This window comes from Lepeophtheirus salmonis, chromosome 8, assembly GCF_016086655.4.
Source record: "Lepeophtheirus salmonis chromosome 8, UVic_Lsal_1.4, whole genome shotgun sequence".
NCBI classification, from domain to species: domain Eukaryota; kingdom Metazoa; phylum Arthropoda; class Copepoda; order Siphonostomatoida; family Caligidae; genus Lepeophtheirus; species Lepeophtheirus salmonis.
This window is the reverse complement of record NC_052138.2, coordinates 9,945,013-9,968,750: the sequence shown is the minus strand read 5'-3', so window position 1 is coordinate 9,968,750 and position 23,738 is coordinate 9,945,013. Positions and strand designations below refer to the sequence as shown.

Sequence of the window (23,738 nt, the reverse complement as noted above, 5' to 3'; positions counted from 1 at the left end):
TCCATCTGAAACAAAATGGGCAGGTACCTTGTTTTTTACAATTGCTACATCTATAAAGACTCGAATAAAACGACAAGATTTCTTGTGTAATTTTTGTAGAGCTTTGATTTACCTCTCCATTTTCCCATCTTAAAGCAACAATTTTCCTCGAACTTTGAATTTTTTTTTTCGGCAGAGAAGGACAAGACCACTTTATATTTTTTTCAATCAGGTCTGATTTAGATGTTATTAGTCTGACTTCGTTTTTATTTCGAATATTGTTATCCAGATCCTCTTGAATATCGAGTCCACTATCACTCATCTTTTTAAGCTCTTGAAGAGGGGTTATATCCTTTCGTTGTTCGAATGGAGCGATTATACCTTCGCCCAAAAAAAAAAAATATTGACCTTTCTTCTACACGTCGGAGGGCTGAGCAAAGGGAAAGTATTTTATTATCAAGCAATTACCTGCATTCATCAATTACTTTTTCTATTTTGTTACGAGCAGAACTATCATTGAGGAATGATACATTTAATTTCCAATATGTTTTAAATTTTAGCTTAGATAGATGAAAGTATAGTTACTCCTTGTAGGTGTAATGACAAATCTCGGCCTTATTTTGGTTTTATTTTTTCTATTTTGAGCCATCTCCGGATCTTCAATGTAATCAGTGAGGGTAAGCGTATAGTAACTAGATTCTGAGTTTGAGAGCGTTGACGAGTCAATAAAGGGATCAGTAATTGCTTACTCAGAAGCTGTTTTTTCATTAGCCTCTGTAGATGGAGACCTAGAAGAGAAATCCTCTACAGTATTACAGACATCATTTAGGTAATAGCTTAAGGTGCAGTTCTCTCTGTATTAGTGTCTCCATCACTATTGGTCACATATTTTTTTGATTAAGTAAGTTATTTGTCGCCCCCTTTAAGCTCCCTCAATAAATATTCCTTATATTCTCTTATCGATACATTTTCCAGGTTACATATCTTAGTTGAATGTTTAAAACTCACTCCTTTAAGTGCTGGGTGCTTATCTAAACTATTCTTATTTGTCTCCGAGTGAACATATGTCGCCCGTCATTTCAATTTCTTCTGTGAATAAGCAAAGAGTATTCTTGAAGACGTCCTTAGATACTCTTCCCACACATCTGAGTGCCTCTATCCTAAACATTTAACTGCGTTGAAACTCCAGGGTTGTTTTTTTTATACCGGCAATATCTATAATAAATCTTTTGTTACTGTCCTTGAATATATTCTAAAGGCAACTCTAACTTTTAAAACTTTTTCACAATTTGAATGGGGTTTTTAATTCTTATCAGTGCTTTTCCAGAGCCCATCTCTAAAGTAATATGGGAATGATCCTATGCTGGTATAACGAACTTCATTATTCATATTTCCACCATATCAAAATCTAGAAATTCATCTTCTGTAGGCAAAGAGTCATCTTCCTTTCGTACAACAATTTAAAAAAATAACAAAACCTAGATCCACCCCCAGTTGCAATTTCCTCTTTATTGAGTTCATCAATGTTATCAGTTTGAGTGGCACCATGCACACTATTAAAGATCGGAACTTCAGTGGAAGTTTTTTGGTCTGCTTTGTCAAAATTTGTACATACATAAATATAATACACATCAAAGAAAAATTGCAAATATTCTTGTCCTAATTAGATCAAATCTGATAACTTTCGATTAAAGTGGTATTTTTAAACAAAAAGTTGATCAATAAGTCTAATATTTTGTACGCATACTCCTTGACAACTCTAATATGAAATGTAACAAAAATATGTCTACAAAATATATTTAAAAAAATAAAAGTATCCTTACGCTTTGAGTTGTCCCATTTTTTAATTAAATCCCATGATTCATGAATAAAGCAACAAATATTAGTTTTAAAAGTATTTCATATCATATGAAGAAGATTGAAAAAAGATTATCTGTATCAGCGTTTTTTGAAGTGGATTCCAGGTCACACTGGGATGTCACCCAAAAAATACGCACTTTTCCTCTCTTTTTTCCCAGGAAATGTTTTTCAATGCCAGTTTTCCTAGACGTTTTTTCCTGACACCGTATAATTTATCATTTAAACATGTCTCATTCATACTTTGAAAAGGACATTTTCATCAAAAATAATGATTACTCTAATAGTTATAAGTATATTTCTGTCGTTTGTTTTGTTTTTTATTATATATCCCAAACTTTCCTCTGAAAAGGAACAAAAGCCCATAAAATCTGTTAGTAGTTAACAAAGGGTATATTAAGCACTCCTCGATAATGTAAATATAGTTTATATATCCTAAATATGATATCCAATTTGAAATAAGTAGTTACCTTCGAAATAAACATCGACGTTAATATAATTTTCGTTTTTTTTTTGTTTAAGACGACATTTTTCTATTATTAATCAACAAAAGCATACTTCTGTTGATTAAATATTTTTTTTTCTTAAATTTCGTATTTCAAATTTTATATTTGAGTTAGTTTTCCAATAACTTTTATTTTTTGTCAATAACTATGGATTTTTGGATTCTTTTTCCACAAAATTTAATATTTGTTGTTGTTTTTTTATTTCAAAAAAGTTATATTTATAAAAAAATTCTATTATTAATTTTTAGAAAATAGCTGTGGATTTCTTAAATGTTTTTACAAAAAATATTATTTTGTTTATTTATTGCTGAAATTGTTTTTCAAAAAATGTTATATTGTTAATTTATTTTCAAAAAAGTTTAAATTCGAAATTTAATTTTTGAAATTTTTATCCAAAAAATTTAATTTTCACTGAATAATTATGGATTTTTGTGGATAGTTTGTCTAACATCAGTTTCTTCTCTTTGGGTTAAGAATTGCCGTATGGTTGTTGGAATCGTTGAAAAAGAAAGAATTTGATTGGTTGAAAGAGATTAAATAAAAAAAGGAATAAAACACGTTGGTATCCTTGCATCTTCTAAACAACTTTTCCTCAGTATTGTGCTAATCATCAGCAAAGCGACTTCCCCTTACTGCTCTCTCACGTGCATCATCATCATGCCGAAGAAAACGTAGCCTTTTTTCATGGGTATCTAACACAACGGAGGTACTAATGTGTGGAATTATCATTTGGAAAATGAAAGTATATCTTGCCATTTTTGTGGTTTCTCGTGCCCATCTCATTCTTTATGCAAGTAATCCACCACTCCAAAACCTCCCATCACATCAACAACTTAAAAGTCTTCAAGAAACACAAGATTCAAGGAGACGAAGGAGAATTTAACGGTTCATGGTTCAATTTGGACGTAGCAGAATTATTTGCTCCGTGTAACATCGCTTTAAATGTTCTGGATCATGGCAATTTCTCATTTAATTGTCAACACGTAAATATTAACAATATTTTTTAAATAATTTGTTACTTTATTGCCTAATTTCTATTCTTTAGATTTCATGCCAAAGTTATCTATTCATCCTTTATGGTCAGTGGTCACTAAGAAGTTATAACTAATTGTTTTTTATTGGTGTTTTTCTTTAACTTAATATCACAAATATACGTTATAATAGTTTTTTGTTTTTTTAATTTACAAGTAATTAATTTTTAAAAACATTTATTGCTACACTTCATATAAAACATACAATCAGTACGGGCACATGTAAAAATGACTATAACTTTTTGTGCCATAGCATTAGATCGTCAATAGTTTGCCGGATTAGGCATCCTACTGCCGTCCGTCCTGAAGCTGTTCTAGGGAGGGTGCATTATTTAACCAGCTCCCGATATGAGAATTCATTAAAAAAACTGGAGAGGCTGGAGACGGAATGTCTAAATTTACTAGTAATCTACTGCTACGGGTTAAGTGATAATAATATGTTTTTGACTACTCATTGTATGACATATCATATTAGCGACTTTTTTAATAAATCTATGATATAGAAATTTGGAAGTTTTTTCATGATTTTCACGAAGTAAATCAGGTATTCGTGAATTTTAAAATTTAAACTACTTTTTATATTGACTCTTCTAGTCTAATATGACTTATGACTAAGGGTGATAATTTTGGTAAGAATAGAAAAGCGTGCGAGGAGAAAAGAAGAATTACTTATGGCATCATTGATTAAATAATATACATCTTCTTCTATCAATCATGAACGTTATCATTCCCGCCTTTATTATTCAATATTAATATAATATGAGATGGTGATAGTCGATAGAGAACTGAATAAAATCCCCAAAATGACGTCGCCTTCTGTCTGGATTTATGAAAATGGAGGCCCAGGAATTTGGAAAATACTTACCGGATGAGAAACAGATTTGTCGATATAAATGTGCCTTTAGTCCCCTGTCTAGAATTACACGCCACTCATTATCCTCATCTCATAACAAGAGTATGGATATTCATCTATAAAATCAATTTGACGATGAATACATCAAGTCAGACTTTAACTTTGATCTCACAACGATGCTTATTGCATGTAATATAACCTTATCCATTGCTAATCATCTACGTTCAAAAAATTTATGGAGAAATACAAGGGTAAACATATCCCTTCCCGAGGAACCATCTTTAAATTAATGGAGGACGTTGGTACTGATGTCATATATAGAAATACATATAAAAATGTTTTGAGTCATCCACACCAAATGACGATCAAGTTATCAGTAAAAAGTATTTACGAATATCGAAATGGAACTCTGAATTTTGTACTATCTCACAGTAAGTATTCAATTTTTTTTAAATCTAACCATAAAATATGATTCTATTTTAGCTAAACATATCAAGAATTATGATACACAACTCAGTAAAGGGCAAAAACAACGGCTTAAATGGTCACAACAACGGGGGTAGTAGCTTTGGATGGTTTGCAACTAGTTTGTCTGAGACTACTTACTTCGCTTTAAGACTTGGGTATGATAATTAGGTTTTCCAATATTACATAGTCAATAAATATTACTTTTTATCACTAAAGGCTTAGCTATGGTTGATGGGCTCCAAGAAATGGTGTTCAGAAAACTCATAAAAGGCAAACACAACTGTTTAAATGGTCACAACAACGAGGGTAGTTACATTGGGTGTTGCATTATAATTAACAATTGTGTATATCCATCATGATCATAGTATGTTGTTATATAAGCATACCTAAATAACGGGGAAAATCTTTTTTGATGCTCTTAATAGGGAGTAATATCGCCGGACATTACTACATAATTAGCTTTTGCTCTAAATCTTTACGATGAATTTATTTATAACATTTTTTTATTATTATATTTATTGTCTAATTTTATGATTTTGACATTTACTTTATTATTAATAATTAGTTAGATCTCATCGGTAGAGATATATCTATCCTGTGCACAATTGTATATAGCAACTTCCACATGAAGAAGAGGGGTGATTATCTTTTGATTAAACTCCACGTCTCGCTTGTGTATTGCAACCTAAAGTTATGACATATTTAACTGAATTCCGATGTTAAAACAAGAAAAAATTATCTGGATCAATCTATTATTTCAATATTCTGTATTTATAATTTATTATTATTAATAGTTATATGATTTTAATTGTTTAATTTCGTATATTTAACTTAAATGTTTAATGGTTTATTTTTTAGTATGTAGATTATATTTAATTAAAGCCTTCTTTTTTAAACTTTGAGCTTCAAATATATTTCAAATACTCTACTTTGTCGTTTCATTAGCTATTATTCTGAGAATAAGGTTCATAATGAATTACAATTTCATGGAGTGTGACGTTTTCAAATCTACTGTAACGGATAAAAAACGTCGAAGTCAATTATACGTAGTATATCTTCATTAAACATTTTGCTAATAAATACATTCGTTATACCCTCAAAAATCATAATAAAGCAGGCAGATGATAATCACATCAGTATTTTAAACAATGATACCATATGTCTTTTTTTTTTCCCCTCCTCCTTGCACGCGTTTTTCTCTACAATATTATCAACTATACTTATGACATAAAGAATATTCTTATTTTTATTCCAGCATCACGTGATATTCTATCCTCCAAAGCCGTAAGTTTTAATCAATATGTCTCGCTTCCACTTTTTATACAAACTCGCTCGATGCCCAACCCTAATTATACAGTAGTAGATAGATGTTTAATAAAATCAATTTTTTTCCCCCTTTAAACCTGTTTTATATAATAGATCAGTGTAAAAAAGACATTTTGATACCAAAATCATATCTCTAGCTTCAATATTAAGGAAGTTATGACCAATTGATCATCGAAATTAATAGAAATTCAGCATTTCTATGTGGATCATATAATATTAGCTTATGCTACACCCAAAACAAAAAACTGTTTTATCGAGCTCAAGAAGACTAAATAAGTGGTTGAGTTATAAAAAAAAGTGACTGGCGTTTCAAAAAACAATTAAACGATTAACTGCGTTTTCTCAATTTATTCAAAATCAAAAAAGTTATGGACAAAAGAAGAGTGAAAATTGCAATTTCGTTTTTGTTTTTTTAGGTGCAATGAAATATTGGATTCGTAAATAAAATAAAGTATAATTTAAAAACATAGTTTTTTAAATATTTGCAAAAATGAACCAGTTATAGAGGGTTAATTTTTCGACAACATTATTCTACATAACTTTTTTTTTTGTTAGTATAAAAAAATATTAGAAGGTGTTTGTTCCTCTTTACAGAGCAAATAAATAGTATTTTATACTTCTTTTTTTTGTTCAAAATTAGTGGGCAAAAGTTTTTGGCAGTCTTTTGACAAAACTAAAAAATGGAATTCTCAATTAGACAGTTTTTTTTTTTTTTGCATGTACGTTGTTGCTATGTTATTTGAAGTTTATAACAATTTTGGTTGTTTTTTTCATCCCTAATTATAGTAGCAAGATTACAAGAGGCAATAGTAAAAGTTTTTTTTGTTTTTTTGGGATTTGCTGTGATGACGTGCACTTTGTCCTTACTTAACCTGATTGATAAAGTATGATTAGTATATGTTGACTAAATTATAGTCCCACTCCATCATTATTATTATAGTACGAAAAAAAGTTCTATAATTATCAGTATCTTTCTCCACAGCAACAAAACATTCATATTGTAATTATTAGTATATGAAGTATTTTGTCAATTATCAATATGATTTCCCGCTCTCAACGGCAGGTAACCCTTTGCTAGTAAAACTATAAACAATTTCCAATATAAATAATCGATCATCTCTAATTATAATTGATTAATAAGGGAGAAGTGATTAGAATTTATTCTATTCGAATCATTGCCATGTTTTTTTTTCCCCTATTATACTAATTTTTTTAAGCATTGAAATTTTGGGACATAATTCATTCATTTTTACAACAGATAATAACTCTTGAATGCATTTTATAGTAATAAACATAATATACTCTAATTAAAAAAATTAAAGGGAACAGCAATTTCAACCAAAAAGTACAATAAAGACATATAAAGATCATTTATTTTTTTGGGCAAAATGTCCTGAGGCAAAATAGTTTACGGTGAAAGTAATAAGCGCAACAAACACACTATATTCTTTGTTTTTTCATAAGGATGATACCTTGTATTTTCGACCTTCATTTGTATTTTATACCTTTTTGACCTTAATTTGTATTTTATGACATTTTCGACCTTTATTTGTATTTTTCCCGCCATTTTTATGTAAAAAAATATTCAGTTAATAGAGTAATGGGAGGATTGAGTTCGAGTATTGGAGGAAGAAGAGGAGAAGAAGAAGAAGAGGAAAGGATAAATCATTTGGTGCCAAGAATTATAAACGGAAAAGCACTCGGATATTCAAAAATATATTATATCCATCTTGCCACCAACGCTATTTATATTTTTTACAATCCGTTTTTTCTCTATAAATATAAAGGGCCATCAAGTGGAATTTATTTTCAATATATTTACATTCATTTGATGTGAAAGACCATATTTTTAAATTGACCATGCCTAAGATAGTGTACCCCTCAGTGGGACACATATTTGGATATTAGGTCCCTGAAACAAAGGAATTGCTATGCAAGCATTACAACTTTAGAGATGAAGCACACCGGAAGCGTGTGCTAGATCAGCATAGGCAGAGCGCCAGACACAAAAAGAATATAGACTAAAACAACAAGGGAGACAAAGCTACACAGAAGGTGTTCAACGCCACCCCCTCAACGATAACAGTGATGGCGTCTTCAATACTAACTTAGTGAAGCCCTTGGTCTCTGCTAATATCCCCCTGGCCAAGATCAACAACAGGGAGTTCAAAGACTTCTTGTACAAGTACTCTAAGAAGACGGTACCTAGCCCCACCACAGTATAATTCAATGGAACAAGGGCTTGCTTGATTGAGAAATTTTAATTATATATTTGTTTTTTACAAGAAAACATTCTATTTTACCATATTTATTTGCATTTTTGGGGTTTTCTACATTTTTTAGTTTTTTATTTGCATATTTAGCTCCATTTTTATGGATTATTTGGTCATCATTAGTTATGACGACTAAAATATTTTATTTTGTTCCTATCCCTCTCTTGTGTAACCGATGCCCCGAACAAATACCACTCCCAGAACAATAAAAAACAGTCAACAAAACAAATCACATTCTCGAAAATTCAATCATAAACTTTGAAAATACCTCAGGGAATAAGCATTTCACGTGGTTCAAATCAAATTGAAAGAAGAAGCGTGAACAAAAATTTCGGATAATATTGGTTATTTGGTAATTTATCTAACCATTTTACAATGACTTAGTTGCCTTCTCACACTGAAATAGTGAAACACTAGTTTATCTCAAATCTATATTTAGTCTTGCAGCCTCATACTATAATTAGCCCAAGGTTAATTGTATTTTCATTAACCTTGTAATTAGCCAATATCTTTAAAATCTCTCTGACGAGTTGTGGAAATATTTAGAGTGAAGCCAAAACTTTCGACATGCATCCAATGACGTCACAAAGTTATTTTTTACGGGGCAGATGAGTTAAGTTCCGCCCCCCCCCCGTCCCCACAATTTTTATCTTTATATGACGATGGATTTTTGAATTTTTTCAAAAAAAAATTTAATATCTGAGTTTTTTATTTGAAATTTAATTAGGATAATTTTTTTTCTAAAAAAATAAATTATTTGTGAACAGCTATAGATTTTTGAATTTTTTTTCTTAAACATTTAATTAATTAATATTTTTTTCTAAAAAATTTAATTATTGAATATTTTTTCTAAAAAATTTAATTATTGAATATTTTTTCTAAAAATTTTATTTTTTTGTGAATAGCTGTAGATTTTTGAATTATTTTTCCAAAAATTTGTGATTTTAAATTAAAAATATATATATATAATTCTGCAGATGCCCCCTCCCCTCCCCTATTTATCAAAGCTTCCAATTCAGGTTTTTTATTAAATACTGTCGACGTGTAAATATACAATTGAAAATCAGATTCTCTTGATAAATGTAATTATAGGTCAATAAAATAAAAAGCTCTTCCCTCGACAATAATAAGTCAAAACACATGTTTTGAGTTAAATTATACTGACATAAGCACAAGTTGAAAGAGCATTTAATTCCAAACGAATGCGATATGCATGCCCTCAGGAAAAAATAGAAAAAGAGAAGGGAGACTGGATCGGATTTAAACATAATAATATAAATAACATATAAACTATCATTTAATTCGAATTTTTGACATTAATTTGATAGTAATCAGAAGTTTGATGTAGGATATACAAGTGATGTTTGTTTGATAATAAATGAGGTTTTATTTAAGAAAATCCATAATAAATAATAAAAGCTTTATAAATTCGACTTATATGAAAGTAAAGTAGGATTGCGTTAGGTTAAAAAATAAGGCAGGAATAACAAGGCTCAGCTTGCAGTGTACTGTGAGTGCTATAATATTTTTCATTTTATCTGTTATCTAATATTAGTATTACACTACACTCTACCCTTACTCTCTCCTCCTTCAGTTTGGTCGGACTCTTTTACAATTCAAAACACTCAATAGATATTCTTTCTCACTCATCATGTCTGGTAAAATCAATGCTGGCCCCGTGGTTGACATTCTTGGTGATGAAATGACCCGAATTATTTGGGACCTCATTAAGGAGAAGCTCATTTTCCCTCATTTAGAACTGGAACTCCACACCTATGACTTGGGGATTGAATACAGAGACAAAACAGACGATAAAGTAACAGTAGATTGTGCTGAAGCTGTCAAAAAATATAATGTCGGAATCAAATGCGCTACTATCACACCAGATGAAAATAGATTAGAAGAATTTAAACTTAAGAAGATGTGGAGGTCCCCCAACGGGACGATCCGTAATATCCTTGGAGGAACGGTTTTTAGAGAGGCCATTATTTGTAAAAATATTCCTAGACTCGTTACAACATGGAATAAACCCATTGTTGTTGGAAGACACGCCCATGCTGATCAATATAAAGCTCAAGATTTTAAAGTAACATCAGAGGGTACACTAGAACTTGTATTTAAGCCTGCTAATGGAGGCGAGCCCATGGTGTACAAAATTAATGACTTTAAAGGTATTTAGGTATTTGAAAGTGGTATTACTTAATCTATATCTAATTTTCCGTTGAATTGTCTAGGTCCCGGTGTGGCTCTTGGAATGTATAACACTGACGAATCCATCAAAGATTTTGCTCATTGCTGCTTCAAGTATGCCTTGGACCGTAGTTATCCACTTTTCCTTAGTACAAAAAATACGATTTTAAAACAATACGATGGTGTTTTTAAAGATATATTCCAATCAATTTACGATGAGGAATATAAGACAAGTTATGAAGCCAAGGGAATATATTACGAACACAGACTAATTGATGACATGGTTGCTCAAGCTATGAAAAGTGAAGGAGGGTTCGTATGGGCGTGTAAGAACTATGATGGCGATGTTCAATCAGATTCTGTTGCTCAAGGATATGGATCATTGGGAATGATGACATCAGTGTTGATTTGTCCGGATGGTAAAACTGTCGAAGCCGAAGCAGCACATGGAACTGTTACAAGACACTATAGATTCCATCAACAAGGAAAAGAGACCTCCACCAATCCCATTGCTAGTATCTTTGCTTGGACTCGTGGATTAGCTCACAGAGCCAAACTCGACAACAACGCAGATTTGACCAAGTTTTGTCAGTCCTTGGAGGATACTTGTGTTGAAACCATCGAGTCTGGTTTCATGACAAAGGATTTGGCAATTTGCATTAAGGGAGTTTCTAACATCAAACGTGAAGACTATCTCAATACCTTCGAATTTTTGGATAAAATAGCCGATAACCTTAAGAAAAAGCTTGGTAAATAATTAAATTTTGAATTGGTATTCCAACATATTGTATAGTTGCATTTGTGCTACTTTAATACACATTTTATTTAAGGCAATTAAATACAATGATCTATTTTTTCATAATAAGATTTTAATTATTTTATTATCATTAATCAAAATAACGTTCCAAATTCCAAGGATAGAACACGGTTGCATAGATATTTATAAATTATAAGAAAGAAATATAGTCTTTGAAATTTATTCTTCATTATGGACCAACTTATGAATCATCTCCTCCTTATTTATCAAATGTGTAGCCTTCATTACTAGTCCCATTAATTTAGATATATTGTTAGACCAGTCATTCAACATATCATTAGGTTCTTGATGACGAGTAAAATCAACAATCCCTTTCAAACGATCAGTTTTAGCCTCAACTGTGTGGTTAACAACCATCCCAGATAAGAAGTCTTCGGATTCCGCTTCAGAAAGATCTAAAAGTTCAGACATTCGTTTGAGTGTTATTCTGGTGTAGTATTTGGCCATAATACGGATGTTGTGTTCAACTACTCTTGATTTAAGATCATTCCATCGTTTCTTTCCTTGTTCACTTTGATCAAATACATCAGTTTCTTTAGGATCTCTAAGTTTAGATTCGTAGAGCTGGCAAAGGTTTTTTTGTGAAATGAGTTGCATACGAGTAAATTGTTCAAGCAGAGATTTATACGAAGGAGTTTCTTCGATAACTTTTTCTTTTAAAATGCGATTGAGAAGATCTGATTGTTCGTTATTATATGGGCTCAAAATAATATAGAGTACAGCATATTTCATCATGCTCCATTTTTTATCTTGATCTTCTTGAATGACTGGTGTGTCATATATTGCCCTATAATGACGACAGATATCCAAATAAGTACCATCGTGTTGATTTAAATCAATCATATATTTGTAAAACTTAAGTTTTAATTCTTGAATTTCAGGACTTTTATCTTCAAAAAACCTAACGGAAATCTTTTTAGAAATAATTTGTGTTCTGATGTAGTCCTTGACAGCTAAACAAAGTCTCATTTGCTCTAATATAAATTCTACTTTTTCCTTTCGTTCCATAGAACCATAAGTTTCAACCTGTAGCTCACGCATTGTCTTCACTGCTTCCTCCATGTCTCCATCTTCTTCTTTCATCGAGGAAAAACGCAGGGTAAGTCGGGCTCTTTCCACCTCGACGTAAATTTTACCTTCCGTTACAGTACGAAGGGTATTGATAAGACGATATTCTTCGCTACGGGATGGCATTACTTTTTCTTCCATAATTAAGGATACGCATTCTCTCACCATTTTGGTCACAGCAGCCTATTATATTATATGTAAGGAATAAATACTCTCTTCTTGAATGATATTCCGAGAAATTGTTAAAATTGCACTCAAAATATGGAATTAAATGAAGTCAAATTTTAAGAAAGATATTATGGGTAAATAAATTAAATGTAGAGGTGAAATTGTAATTCCGTTTTAGAAATCGTGATTTCCATGATTTAAAATTTTGTTAACTACAACTTCAACATGAGTTAATAGAATTTCTTTCTAAATTCTAAGATATATAACACTCGTACACAAGGACATAGGGTAAAATAAAGACCTAGAATTTCAAGATATCCCAAGAATAAGTAGTTAAAATATCTATACTATAATGGGCTTTTGATCAATTTAGGCGTATGTCACAATTTCTTCCGTTTTGAAAAATAGTTCAAAATGCTCAAAAAGTTATGCTCAAAATACTATTCCTCTTTTAACGGGCGTAGATTAAAAAAAAAAGCAATTTAACTACTAAATATGTAGGAGATTATATAGTACAAATTATTAGTAGCTACTTTATCCCATAGAAGAAATAAAGATTTGTAAACAATATAAAAACTATCATAAAAAATTCAAGAACAGGAGAAAATCCCCAATTATTTTATCTCTTCCTAAATACACACAAGTGTTGTATCAATACTTATTTTTTTGGTCAAGTCTTTCGGACTGTCAGTACTAGAACTGATTTTATAAAAAAAGTTGAATGACGTCCTCAACACTAAATAACATCCAATATTTCAAAGATATAGTTGAGTCAATTAAAGTCTTTGTATTCACATTTGTGGGATGATTTAAAATACTTCAGATTATTAGCTCTAGTTTAAAACCTTCATTTAGTTTAAAAAGATATATATTGGCGCCGATATGGCCCCTTTCAAATATAATCTATCAATTTTTTATCCTTTTATTGTGAAGATGCGTTTTGGCTACTTTAAGTGGAATTTCATGAGAGCCAAAGGATTAATAAGGGTAATTTATTGATGAAAATTGACGACTATTAGTCGAAGCAAGGAAATGTAATCCGCACTGAGTTTTGAGAGACATGAAATCTAACTGAGTGTAAGAGAGTGAATGAGAAGGGATGTTCCTTCGAGTAGAGAGTATTCATTGTGTGCATGCCTTAAGCTGTCCCCTCTTTTTGGAAAAGAGGAGAATTTGTTGATTCAAGTCATCCCAAGCTTTGGACTCTGAGCAGAGTCGAACAACACAGACTAAGATCCTTCCAGTGGAAGCGGAGTCACTTCCAACTCGCGTCTTTTTCTCCATAGCGCTCAACAGTTCCAAGGCTTCATTTAATTTCCCTATAAGCATACACAAAAATAGAAACATTCTCCCAAAAAAGGATTAATTAATTCGTTCCAAACCTTCGCTTCGAACTAATTTCTCTGCCTTAGGAATCGTCTCATTGACCGTTTCAGCGTAGTCCACCTCCATCTTGGGACCAATTCCACTTCCTTCCACAATGATTTCATTAATTTTGGACTCGACATCCACGTCCATCTTCTTATTTGCCGGACTCATTTTCAAGATTCACTGGGGGATAATATTTATGATTTAATAACTTAAGAAATGCGCTAAGTCACGATCAAATAAGTTCTTTTTACATAAGATCCACAGCTAACACGGCTATTTATTAAATAAAGCAAGAAAGAAAGAGAAAGATAGAAAAGAAAAAAAAAGAAAAAATAGTAGTGTTAACGGTTCAAACTACTTTCAGAGTTTCAATTAATTTATGATTTTCATCGTGTTGTACTGAAGATGTTGAGCATTTTCACTGCCGTCATAAATTCATTGTAATTGAAGGGAACATCATTTTCGGGGATCAAAATTAACGTTTTTACTATATAAAATGGACACATTTCCGAAAAAAACCTTTGTAGGACTCCATCAAATGGGTTTATAAATACTAAACTTCGAACGTCTGCATTAAATACTACTGATTAAATCCATGATATTTTGAATTAAATCAAAGTATTATGTACTAAGGGTACTTTTTTTTCTCCATCGATTAAAGACGTGAAGACTACGATATTTTCGGAAAAATATCTTAGTCTATCCATTGCAATAACTAATTCGTAACTAGAACACCAAAATAGGATTGTATAACGATATCAAAACATATTTTTAATACAATTTAGGATCATATATATAATAAAACAAAACAATAGAGGAGTTCATTTTATTTGTTTGTCTCATTTTGACATACAGTAGTTCAGAATTTTTCTTAATATTAATAAAAAATCGTGTCCATTGTTATAAAACTTGATTGTTTAGGCCCCCAACATGGTCGACATCAACAATGCTGACACCCTCTGAAAACTCTCTAGATATACTGTACTTACGAATAACTGATAAAAACTTGGTGTGGGTCTGTGTAGTTACCCATTGCCAGAGATTAGAATACAATTAAAAGTAGGTTTAGATCCTACACATAGCTCATTTATTTAAGTTTTAATCTATTGCCTTAGAATGTTCCATAGGGATCATGAACTTAGGAAATTAAAAAAACTTGATGTAATCTCTACAGTGTATGTAAACCTCTTGTTTGTCTCGTGTCTTTTACTATAGGTTTCCACTTGAAATATACCTATAATTCTTTGAGTAAACATGGTCAAATTTTCTTAAATTTTTTTGTATGAGAATATCTCTACTTTTGTATAATTTGAACAATTTTGAATGTTATCTAACATTTAAATATGGGCTTTTTGTGTTTGATGATTCAAATAGTTTTTTTATAGAGTTTCGTGACATAAACCATAGCCATCATAACCTTATATAATGGGTTTTTAAAGTATTTTCTGTAAAAAAATATTGATTAATGATTCATTTATAAATAGTATAATTAACTGAATATACCGTATACGAAATATTACAATCTGGAAGCTACAACTACACGATTTGATTTTTCAAATAAACAAAGATGTGATGTATTTTCTATGGTATTTTCGTTTCAGCTCTTTCAATTAATTTTCATAAGTTAACTCTTGTATTATAATAAATAGGTATTACATAGCACCCTCAGAGGTTGGGCTGGAGGAACTGTATCTCCCCCCTCAAATGAATGAATTCTTTCCTTGAACATGGTAAAATTATCACTCTATCTAGAGAAAAACATTAATGATAAACAAGGGGAAATTTTTTTAAGAACCGACTTATCAATGAGTTCTTATACGAATAGTATAAAAACTCATTGAATTTATTTTCTAAAAAAATATCTCATTTTATAACTCATTTATAATGATCGGTTCGGACTTTTGTTTATTTTGAGTATGATCTAAAACAATTAGTTCTAATATTACTATCCGGAGTAGCACAAGCTCCAATCACGCAACCTCAAATAGCTGGATTCTGAGCCGGTATCTCCTAACTATTTACATCCAACCTCAAAAACAATACTCTAGAAATTAAATTTAAATTCTCAGTCCCTAAAATAATAATCGGCATAAATTATTTCATAATACTACTCACAACTATGAATAATTTATTTTTAATTTAAAATCTGTATTATATGATTCCAAATCGATTCGACTCCCTTTGCAAATATACTCGACTCTGCAGATATTGTGAATTAATTACATTTTTATTGAAAGATCAATAGAGGAATAATATTTTATATTAATTACTTTTATGAATGAAACTTACTACATAACAATTTTTACAAATACGAACTGAAGCTGATACTTTATTTTTGAAGGTTTAAATAATTAGTTAAATAATTTTTTCAACATTTACGTTAGAAAACCTTTTAAGATATTATCAAGTTTTAATTTGAGTTGTATGCATGCAGTAAGTCTCAATAACAATATTTAAGGATTTTAAATATTATCCCAAGATGGAAGAGTTGCTTAAAATACTACACGACGTTAATTTAAAATTACAACTATGAAAAATATTATAGTCTTATAATTGTGTAAAAACAAAATGAGTTGACTAATGGGCATTTCTAATAATAAATGATGTTTTTCACCACAACAGGTTGCGTGATTGGAGCTTGTGCTCCTCCAAATCTCTATGATTTGAACTCATTCACTAAAATAACATAACAGAATTACTTCTATATTATAACATATCCGTAGTCCCCATTGGAAACATAAACATGGAAGACGCTCTTGGGACGCTACTACAAGATCCTCAAATGCAATCCTTCATCAAAGGGGAAACCCAACGACAAAAAATTCAAGTAATTATTTAATCATGATGAATCTGTAAGTCTTATAAGTTGTAATTAATAGGTAAAATTCTCAATTCTATCTAATGTAATTAAAAAATAATTAATTGAGATCGTTTAATAATGATTAAACAATCTCCTTTTTTTTTTTGTAGTTGTAGCTGAAGCTTCTCCTGTTAATTGATCCAAATTTATTTATATATCTATTGTCTAATTTTAAATTTCAGTCTGTACTTCACGATATAAACAGTCGATGTTGGGATACCTGTTTTGACAAACCTGGGCCAAAGCTAGATTCTCGAACAGAGACATGTCTTAAAAATTGCGTTGATCGCTTCTTAGATGCAAATATACATCTTACGAAAAACTTACACAGTATGGGCTCTTGAATCTATACTTTTGGAATTAGTCGTAGTCATTGTCAATTTGATTTATATGTGATCAGTAATAATTAATTTATATTTTCTATACTATTGGTTCAATACCAAATTCATGTTTTATTTATATAATATAATGTTTAATTATTTGTATTATATTGTGAATCTGTATGTATACTACTCAAGGAGCTCTTTACATAATTTGATGTATTTTATATCATCATAAAGTATATAATTTATTTTCCTCTCAATTATGGATTATTGAATTTGAAGATTTTTTGTTTAATTATACATTTGTTCGACAAAATAATTTCTTGTTTGTCCAGAAGTCGTTAATTTTTAACTTAGTGCCTGTGATTGGTAGCCTGAATGCGATTGAACTCTATGGAGGCCAACGCAGAGTTATTAAAATACATGGATTCGCTCTGAGCTGTTAGAAATATTAGTATTTTCTCGGATAGAATTCTACATTTTAATCGTTATTGCCAATGAAAATGTAGTAATGGCGCTGCATCTTCGAGAAGCGATGCAGTAGAGCGATTTATATATTATGTATTTTATATACCATCCAATAGTTAGGGTTATAATAGCAAAGGTATTTACCATTTTACAATTATTTATTACTATGTTACCTGGTATATGTTATATGTATGTTTGTTTAACAATGATAATCTTGCCCCACCAGGGTGATCAACTTACCTCAGTTAGGGGATAAGTTGATCATTCTTTTATCAGTACGGAGATATTATAATAGCTAACGTCTTTATGGTGATGTTGATTTTAACCGGCTAGACATATTCTTCAACTAATGTTTTAATAAATTTGTAAAATAAAAATAAGAGTACTATGAACATTCTTGCAAAAACCTGCTCAACTTAACCCTGTCTTCCCTACAAATTGGGTTTTCACATTTGTACGGATATTGTCCTTCAGTGTAATCTCTCGTGATGAATGTTTAAATTTCGAGATCCTGGGAAATTCAGGGATGAAATAGAAATAATATATACCTTGTTTAATTTATGTAATTTATATTATACTTTAAGCTTGCCTTACCCATACGTTCGTAAAAGATCAAAAATGTATCCATGTTTTCTCCATATGAAGGCATATTTAAATATTAATTTTAAACTTAATTATAAGTACTTCGTCGGGCATCGTTTTTGTTGATGGCCTTCCGTATTTCATTTGCGCTGTAGTATTACACCTTTTTTATGTCAAATTTATACCAAATAATAATATTCTCTTTTAACAATCTCTGAATTAACTACAGATGTACCGATAACTAAATTTCAGTCGAATCCAATACCATCATTATGGAACCGATACTGATTCTTATTATGTATAAAGGAATTACATAAACCAAATATATAATGATTTACTTATTTTAATGTTTAACTTTTTACTGATTACCGCTAGGCAAGAAAATAGGTGCACGTCAAGTTTAAACACTATTTTGCAATTCACAGCATGATCATCACCGATTTTGATGATCTTTGGTGAGCTGGCTTTTCTATATGGAAAAAGAGAGTGTGTGAAATATTAAGGTTCTGTGACTCGGGGCTGTTCTAGGGCCGCTGAAAGTGTGTTGGACCAGTTTCGTTCAGAAGGCCATAATTCCTTTCATAGCAGCTCAATTTTAACTAAAATCACATCAATAGATGCAAAAGAAAACAAACTATAATTTATATTAAATTATAATCTTATTTGAATCAAAAATGAAAGTTTGGGTTTCTGGTTAGGCCTTCAAAATGGCGCCCCTGCCCAGTATCAAACCCGATTTTGTTTTAATTTTAGTAGAACATGTCTCAATGTATGTTTTCAAACATATCCGAAATTCAAAGTGGAATCTTAACGGGATCACTTCCAATAAGAGCACTAACTAGAGAATGTAGAGCCGCTTTTATGGTATATTAGTATAATTCTTATATATTTAAACTCGTATTGTATATACTATACATATTTTCTATTGATTAATGAAATAAATTAAGATTCTTGATAAGTAAGTATAATATAATTGAAAATTTAGATATTATATTAGAAAGCAATAAAAATGATACTATAAATAACTTATGATTATAGGATCGAGAATAAGCCAAAATAAAAACATATCAAACGTACCGTCATGTTATCGCATCTATTGTATGCAACACTGCATTACCTTCATACTACTTTCGTACATGTGATGCCTTCAAACTTAGTGATAATCATGAAAATACATTACTCGTCAAATTTGAAAACAACAACATTAATGATTAACTATTTCAACAGTGGGTATCTACTGATAGATGTGAATTAACTTCTACAGTACTACCAATACAAGAATTTGTTGAGCGTTTCTTTAAAAAAACAGTCAAGCTATCTAAACACAACTTTATTGAAAGGCCCCAAAGCAATTTCTTAACAAAAAATACAGAAGAAGTTGCAGTAATTTATGACTTTTCAGAAAGTTACAGTTTTATTGCTCAGGATGCGGCTCGGGTATTTTATTGGAATAAAGCAAAGGCAGCAATACATCCTTGTGTTTACTATTATAAAAATAATGGTAGGCTATACCAATCTTGCATTATTATATCTGATAACAACCATCACGATGGTTGAGCCGTACATTTATATAAGAAACGACTTGTAAATCATTTAAAGGAAAAAATGAGTAATATTAAAATATATTTTACTTTTCTGATGGGTGTGCGGGCCACTATAGAAACTATAAGCCTTCTTGAACCTCACGTTTCATCAAGAGGACATTCAATTGTCTATTGAGTTGCATTTTTTCCCCAAGTCACAGCAGGGGACCTTCAGATAGTATAGGTGGTACTATCGAAAGAGAGCCTACGACGTCCTTATATAAATTACAAAGCCGAATGATTTATTAGAATATTCACAGGACAATATGAAGAGAAATTTTTGAACCGAAGAAGATTATCAAAAAGCTAAAAAAATATTTAAAAAAAAGTTAAGTTTTGTAAAAACCACTATGGTACACAAAAACTTAATTGATTTGTTCTTGAATTAGACCAATCACTTAGAGTTCGCATGTATTGAATCAGGGAGTCAAAAGTTGAATCTGTTATATAATTTAAGTTTAAAATGAAAATTATTGACTCTATTATAATGTTATTTTATAAAATATCTAAATTTTCAATTATATTATGCTTACCTAAATAAGAATCCTAATTTATTTTATTAATCAACAGAAAATATGTATTGCATATAATATACGAGTTTATATATAGAAGAATAATATTAATATACTATAAAAACGGCTCTATATACTCCAGCTAATGCTTTCATTGGAAGTGATCCCATTAAGATCCCACTCTGAATTTAAGATATGTTTGAAAATATTTATAGAGACATGTTTTACCAACATTAAAACAAAATCAGGGTTACTGATTGGCAGGGGCGCCATTTTGAAGGCTGCACCAGACCCCTAAACTTTTATTTTTTTATTCAAATAAGATTATGATTTAATATAAATTATAGTTTGTGTTCTTTTGCATATTTTGATGTAATTAGTGTTAAAATCGAGCCATTATAAAATAAATTATGGTCTTCTGAACAACAATGGTCGAACGCATTAGGCCCAACTTTGAGCGGGCCTAGAACGGCCCAGGCGTGTTACAGAACCCTAATATTTTTTATATACTCTCTTCTTTTATATAGAAAATCTCACCAACTCATCAAAAATCATGCCGTAAGGGTGTATACACTTGACGTGGATATATCATTCATAACCATTATTATAATTATTAATTTATTAATAATTTTAAATGTATACTTTAAAAAAAAAAAAATTATCGGTATGGATATGATCAGAGATCCTACTCTAGGGTAATTGACGGGTGGTTCTTGCTCATATGAGGTAGATCCAGATTATGATGAAGGACTCTCTAATTTTGAACTGGAGATAGAATCGAACCTACTATGTCAATTTACTTCATGAAAACATAGCAAATCGTATTTCAGAAAGAAACACTGCTTAAATATCACGTCTAAGGCGTTAGACTTGACAGCTATGATGTTGGAAACTACTGGTAAAAGGAATGAATAATCATTCATTATTAATTCATATTATTCTTTTTTCAAATCATTTTGACACCTTATGGTGTCTGTCTTCGAGAGCCAGATCAAATCAAAGTGTTGGTATTTACAGGGTACCAAAGTTGTACTTTAGCTTTGAGTGAGAATTGTGCATTCAAAAGATTTTCATCTATATTTAAATATTATTATACATCTTTGAAATGATGTTATGTTATTGATCCATTCGATATTAAATCACATTTCCGTCTATATTGTTGTTTTACAGCAGAATATGGCTCTGACTCGTAAAATATCCTTAAAACGTGATTTAAAAAAAAATGATTCTAAAGACCAAACCTGGATTTGTTGAAGGTTTTAAGGATCATTTACGTGTTTTACGACTTACAATAAAAATAATAAGCGTGTTATGACTTGAGTTTTGTTATTCAGGCCTATTATTACAGGTCACTTCTTAAATGCTAAAATATAAATAGAAGAAAAAATAATTTTATCCGGGCCCCTAGAGGTAGAAGGCCCTAGTTTTAAGCATAGGTCAACTCATTAAGCTTGGATATAATTGATGCCATATATTTCCTTCCTTTTTGGGAAATAATTTGAGTTCTATTCGCTTTGATAATATTGTGACAATTTTGATAAAAAATACTACTTTAAGAGAGAATGAGTATTTTGCACAGATTAAGTATAAGTACACATTATATTATTTCATTTACTCCATCTGACCAGTGTTAACTTTGTCAGCTATTTTCAGTTTCGTATCGTTTTCTTCTTGTCTCGTCTCGTCTTTGTCAGCCAATAGTCTTCGTCAATCATTAGTTTTCGTCATGATTTCGTCAGTTTTGTCTTCGTCAGAATTTTGTCTTTGTCATGATTTTTGTCTTCGTCTCGTCATTGTCATGGAAAAAAGCTTCGTTGACGAAATGATTTCGTCTCGTCAGCCTTGACGAAGTTAACACTGGTTATTAATTATATTTCCTTACCTTGTTTATATTATGGTTATATGAATAAAATAACATTCTGGAAATATATAGAATTATTTGAATTTTGTAAGTTTTGTGGTTTTTTGCATTTTTTATAGATATTTATGATTTTGTTACTTGAAATATAATTATTTATTTAACACATTTCCTTATTTTTGTCCCTTTCTTTGTTATTAAACATCCAATATAAATAATCTAAAATGTGTTAATTAAATGTAGCATATTACCGTACACTAACGTACAAGAATTCATTTAAGTATATGCTTATTACCTATATATTAAATATATAGTTGACTAAATTCAGTATCTACAACTAGACTTGGGTAAGGTTTGATTAAGTCATGGATTTTGTGCCTCATTTTCAAAAAAGGTTAAACTTTCAAAACTTCAATCGGCTTCTTATGCCTACTAGCCGAGTTTTTTGTATCATTTTTTATTTACTTCATAAAACTCGAGTAGCAATTTGTGAGTTTTTCTCGTGGCACATCACTAATTTAAATACTTCTTTGACCAGTCCCAATTTTTGGGGGCATCTATTAAATGAATTAACGTTTATTATTCAGTAAAGTATGTTTTAAAGGTAGCTTTTTGACCATTTTTTCCGAAGATTAATACATCTTTTTTTCTTGATTATGGGTATAATTATTATCTTTGATGGAGGCTAAAATATGTTTATTTAGTTGTTGTTTTTTCAACCTGTTGCTTCGTTTAATTGCACCATTTACCGGAAAATAAGTCATCTCAAGATAGTATTCAAAATCACATCAAATAAAAGGTATAATGGACGTTAATGCATTTATTTATCTTGTATCTTATAAAGTTTTTATCAAATCTGTTCATGTGAAGTACATAAATTTTACCCCGACATTAGAACCTTCAATCTTTATTACTGCGCAATATGAAAGTACTCATCGAGTCAAGTATATGAATATCTTCCCACGCTCTCCATATAATAAATTACAATTATTGAAAAAAAGTGTGGTTAAGAATTAAGACAAAAGTACATTCATATTGTGCAGTAATAAAGAATGAAGGACTAATGTCGAGTTGAAATTGATGTACGTCTCATTAACAAATTTTACAAGTTACTAGATAAATAAATGTTTTTGAATCCATTATAACTTTGATTTGATCCATTGCACTTCATTTGTAATTTTAAAGGCTATCTTGAGATGACTTATTTTCCAGCAAATGATGCAATTAAACAAAGCAATGGATGGAAAAAAAAATAGACAGGTTCAATTATTAAGAATTTATCTACATTAAATATAAATGACATGAATTTGATTTCCCCCATTGAAGTGATGAAAAGCCAGCATTTCTATGGGGACCCCCAAAACACTTATATACTTCCATACATTCCTCCTGCAAGTTTTTTACTCTCCGTAAATCGGCATTTTGTAACATACCTACTTTATTTGCTCTATTTTTGGGGATTTTATTATTTATAATTTACACTTACATATAGATTTTATCGTGAACTCCAATTGAAGGTAATTAATTTACTGAAGTTCCAAAATGCTATGAAATCTAATCACCATATATTTGGGAAATTGCTTACCAATAATTATTTAATAAACTAATAGAGAGACATGTTTTCAAGACCACTCCATCTGACCTA

At 30.5% G+C, this 23,738-nt stretch overlaps 3 protein-coding genes and 1 long non-coding RNA gene across 5 annotated transcripts; 3 read left to right on the top strand and 1 right to left on the bottom strand.

Annotated features, from left to right (window-relative positions):
* The first annotated feature begins 3,978 nt into the window (after window positions 1-3,978).
* LOC139906138 (uncharacterized) lies at window positions 3,979-5,912 on the top strand. The gene is made up of 3 exons (XR_011781450.1): window positions 3,979-4,657; window positions 4,710-4,849; window positions 4,911-5,912. It is a non-coding gene; the product is annotated as an uncharacterized lncRNA (long non-coding RNA).
* Window positions 5,913-9,480: 3,568 nt separating this feature from the next.
* Idh (isocitrate dehydrogenase [NADP] cytoplasmic) lies at window positions 9,481-11,348 on the top strand. 2 transcript variants are annotated; one of them, XM_040717294.2, is made up of 3 exons: window positions 9,481-9,803; window positions 9,888-10,464; window positions 10,528-11,348. In XM_040717294.2, the coding sequence occupies exons 2-3, from the start codon at window positions 9,945-9,947 to the stop codon at window positions 11,238-11,240; spliced, it is 1,233 nt and encodes a 410-aa protein (XP_040573228.1). In that variant the 5' UTR covers window positions 9,481-9,803; window positions 9,888-9,944; the 3' UTR covers window positions 11,241-11,348. The 2 variants fall into 2 exon arrangements, with proteins under 2 accessions (XP_040573228.1, XP_071746826.1); XM_071890725.1 differs by lacking the exon at window positions 9,481-9,803 and having other exon boundaries at window positions 9,811-10,464.
* Window positions 11,253-15,792, bottom strand: Rpn5 (regulatory particle non-ATPase 5). The gene is made up of 3 exons (XM_040717292.2): window positions 13,919-15,792; window positions 13,674-13,855; window positions 11,253-12,551 (listed from the first exon to the last, which is right to left on the bottom strand). The coding sequence occupies exons 1-3, from the start codon at window positions 14,073-14,075 to the stop codon at window positions 11,460-11,462; spliced, it is 1,431 nt and encodes a 476-aa protein (XP_040573226.1). The 5' UTR covers window positions 14,076-15,792; the 3' UTR covers window positions 11,253-11,459.
* Window positions 15,793-16,587: 795 nt separating this feature from the next.
* LOC121123356 (mitochondrial import inner membrane translocase subunit Tim8 A) lies at window positions 16,588-17,409 on the top strand. Its single transcript, XM_040718471.2, has 2 exons — window positions 16,588-16,734; window positions 16,950-17,409. The coding sequence occupies exons 1-2, from the start codon at window positions 16,651-16,653 to the stop codon at window positions 17,109-17,111; spliced, it is 246 nt and encodes an 81-aa protein (XP_040574405.1). The 5' UTR covers window positions 16,588-16,650; the 3' UTR covers window positions 17,112-17,409.
* The last annotated feature ends 6,329 nt before the right edge of the window (window positions 17,410-23,738 follow it).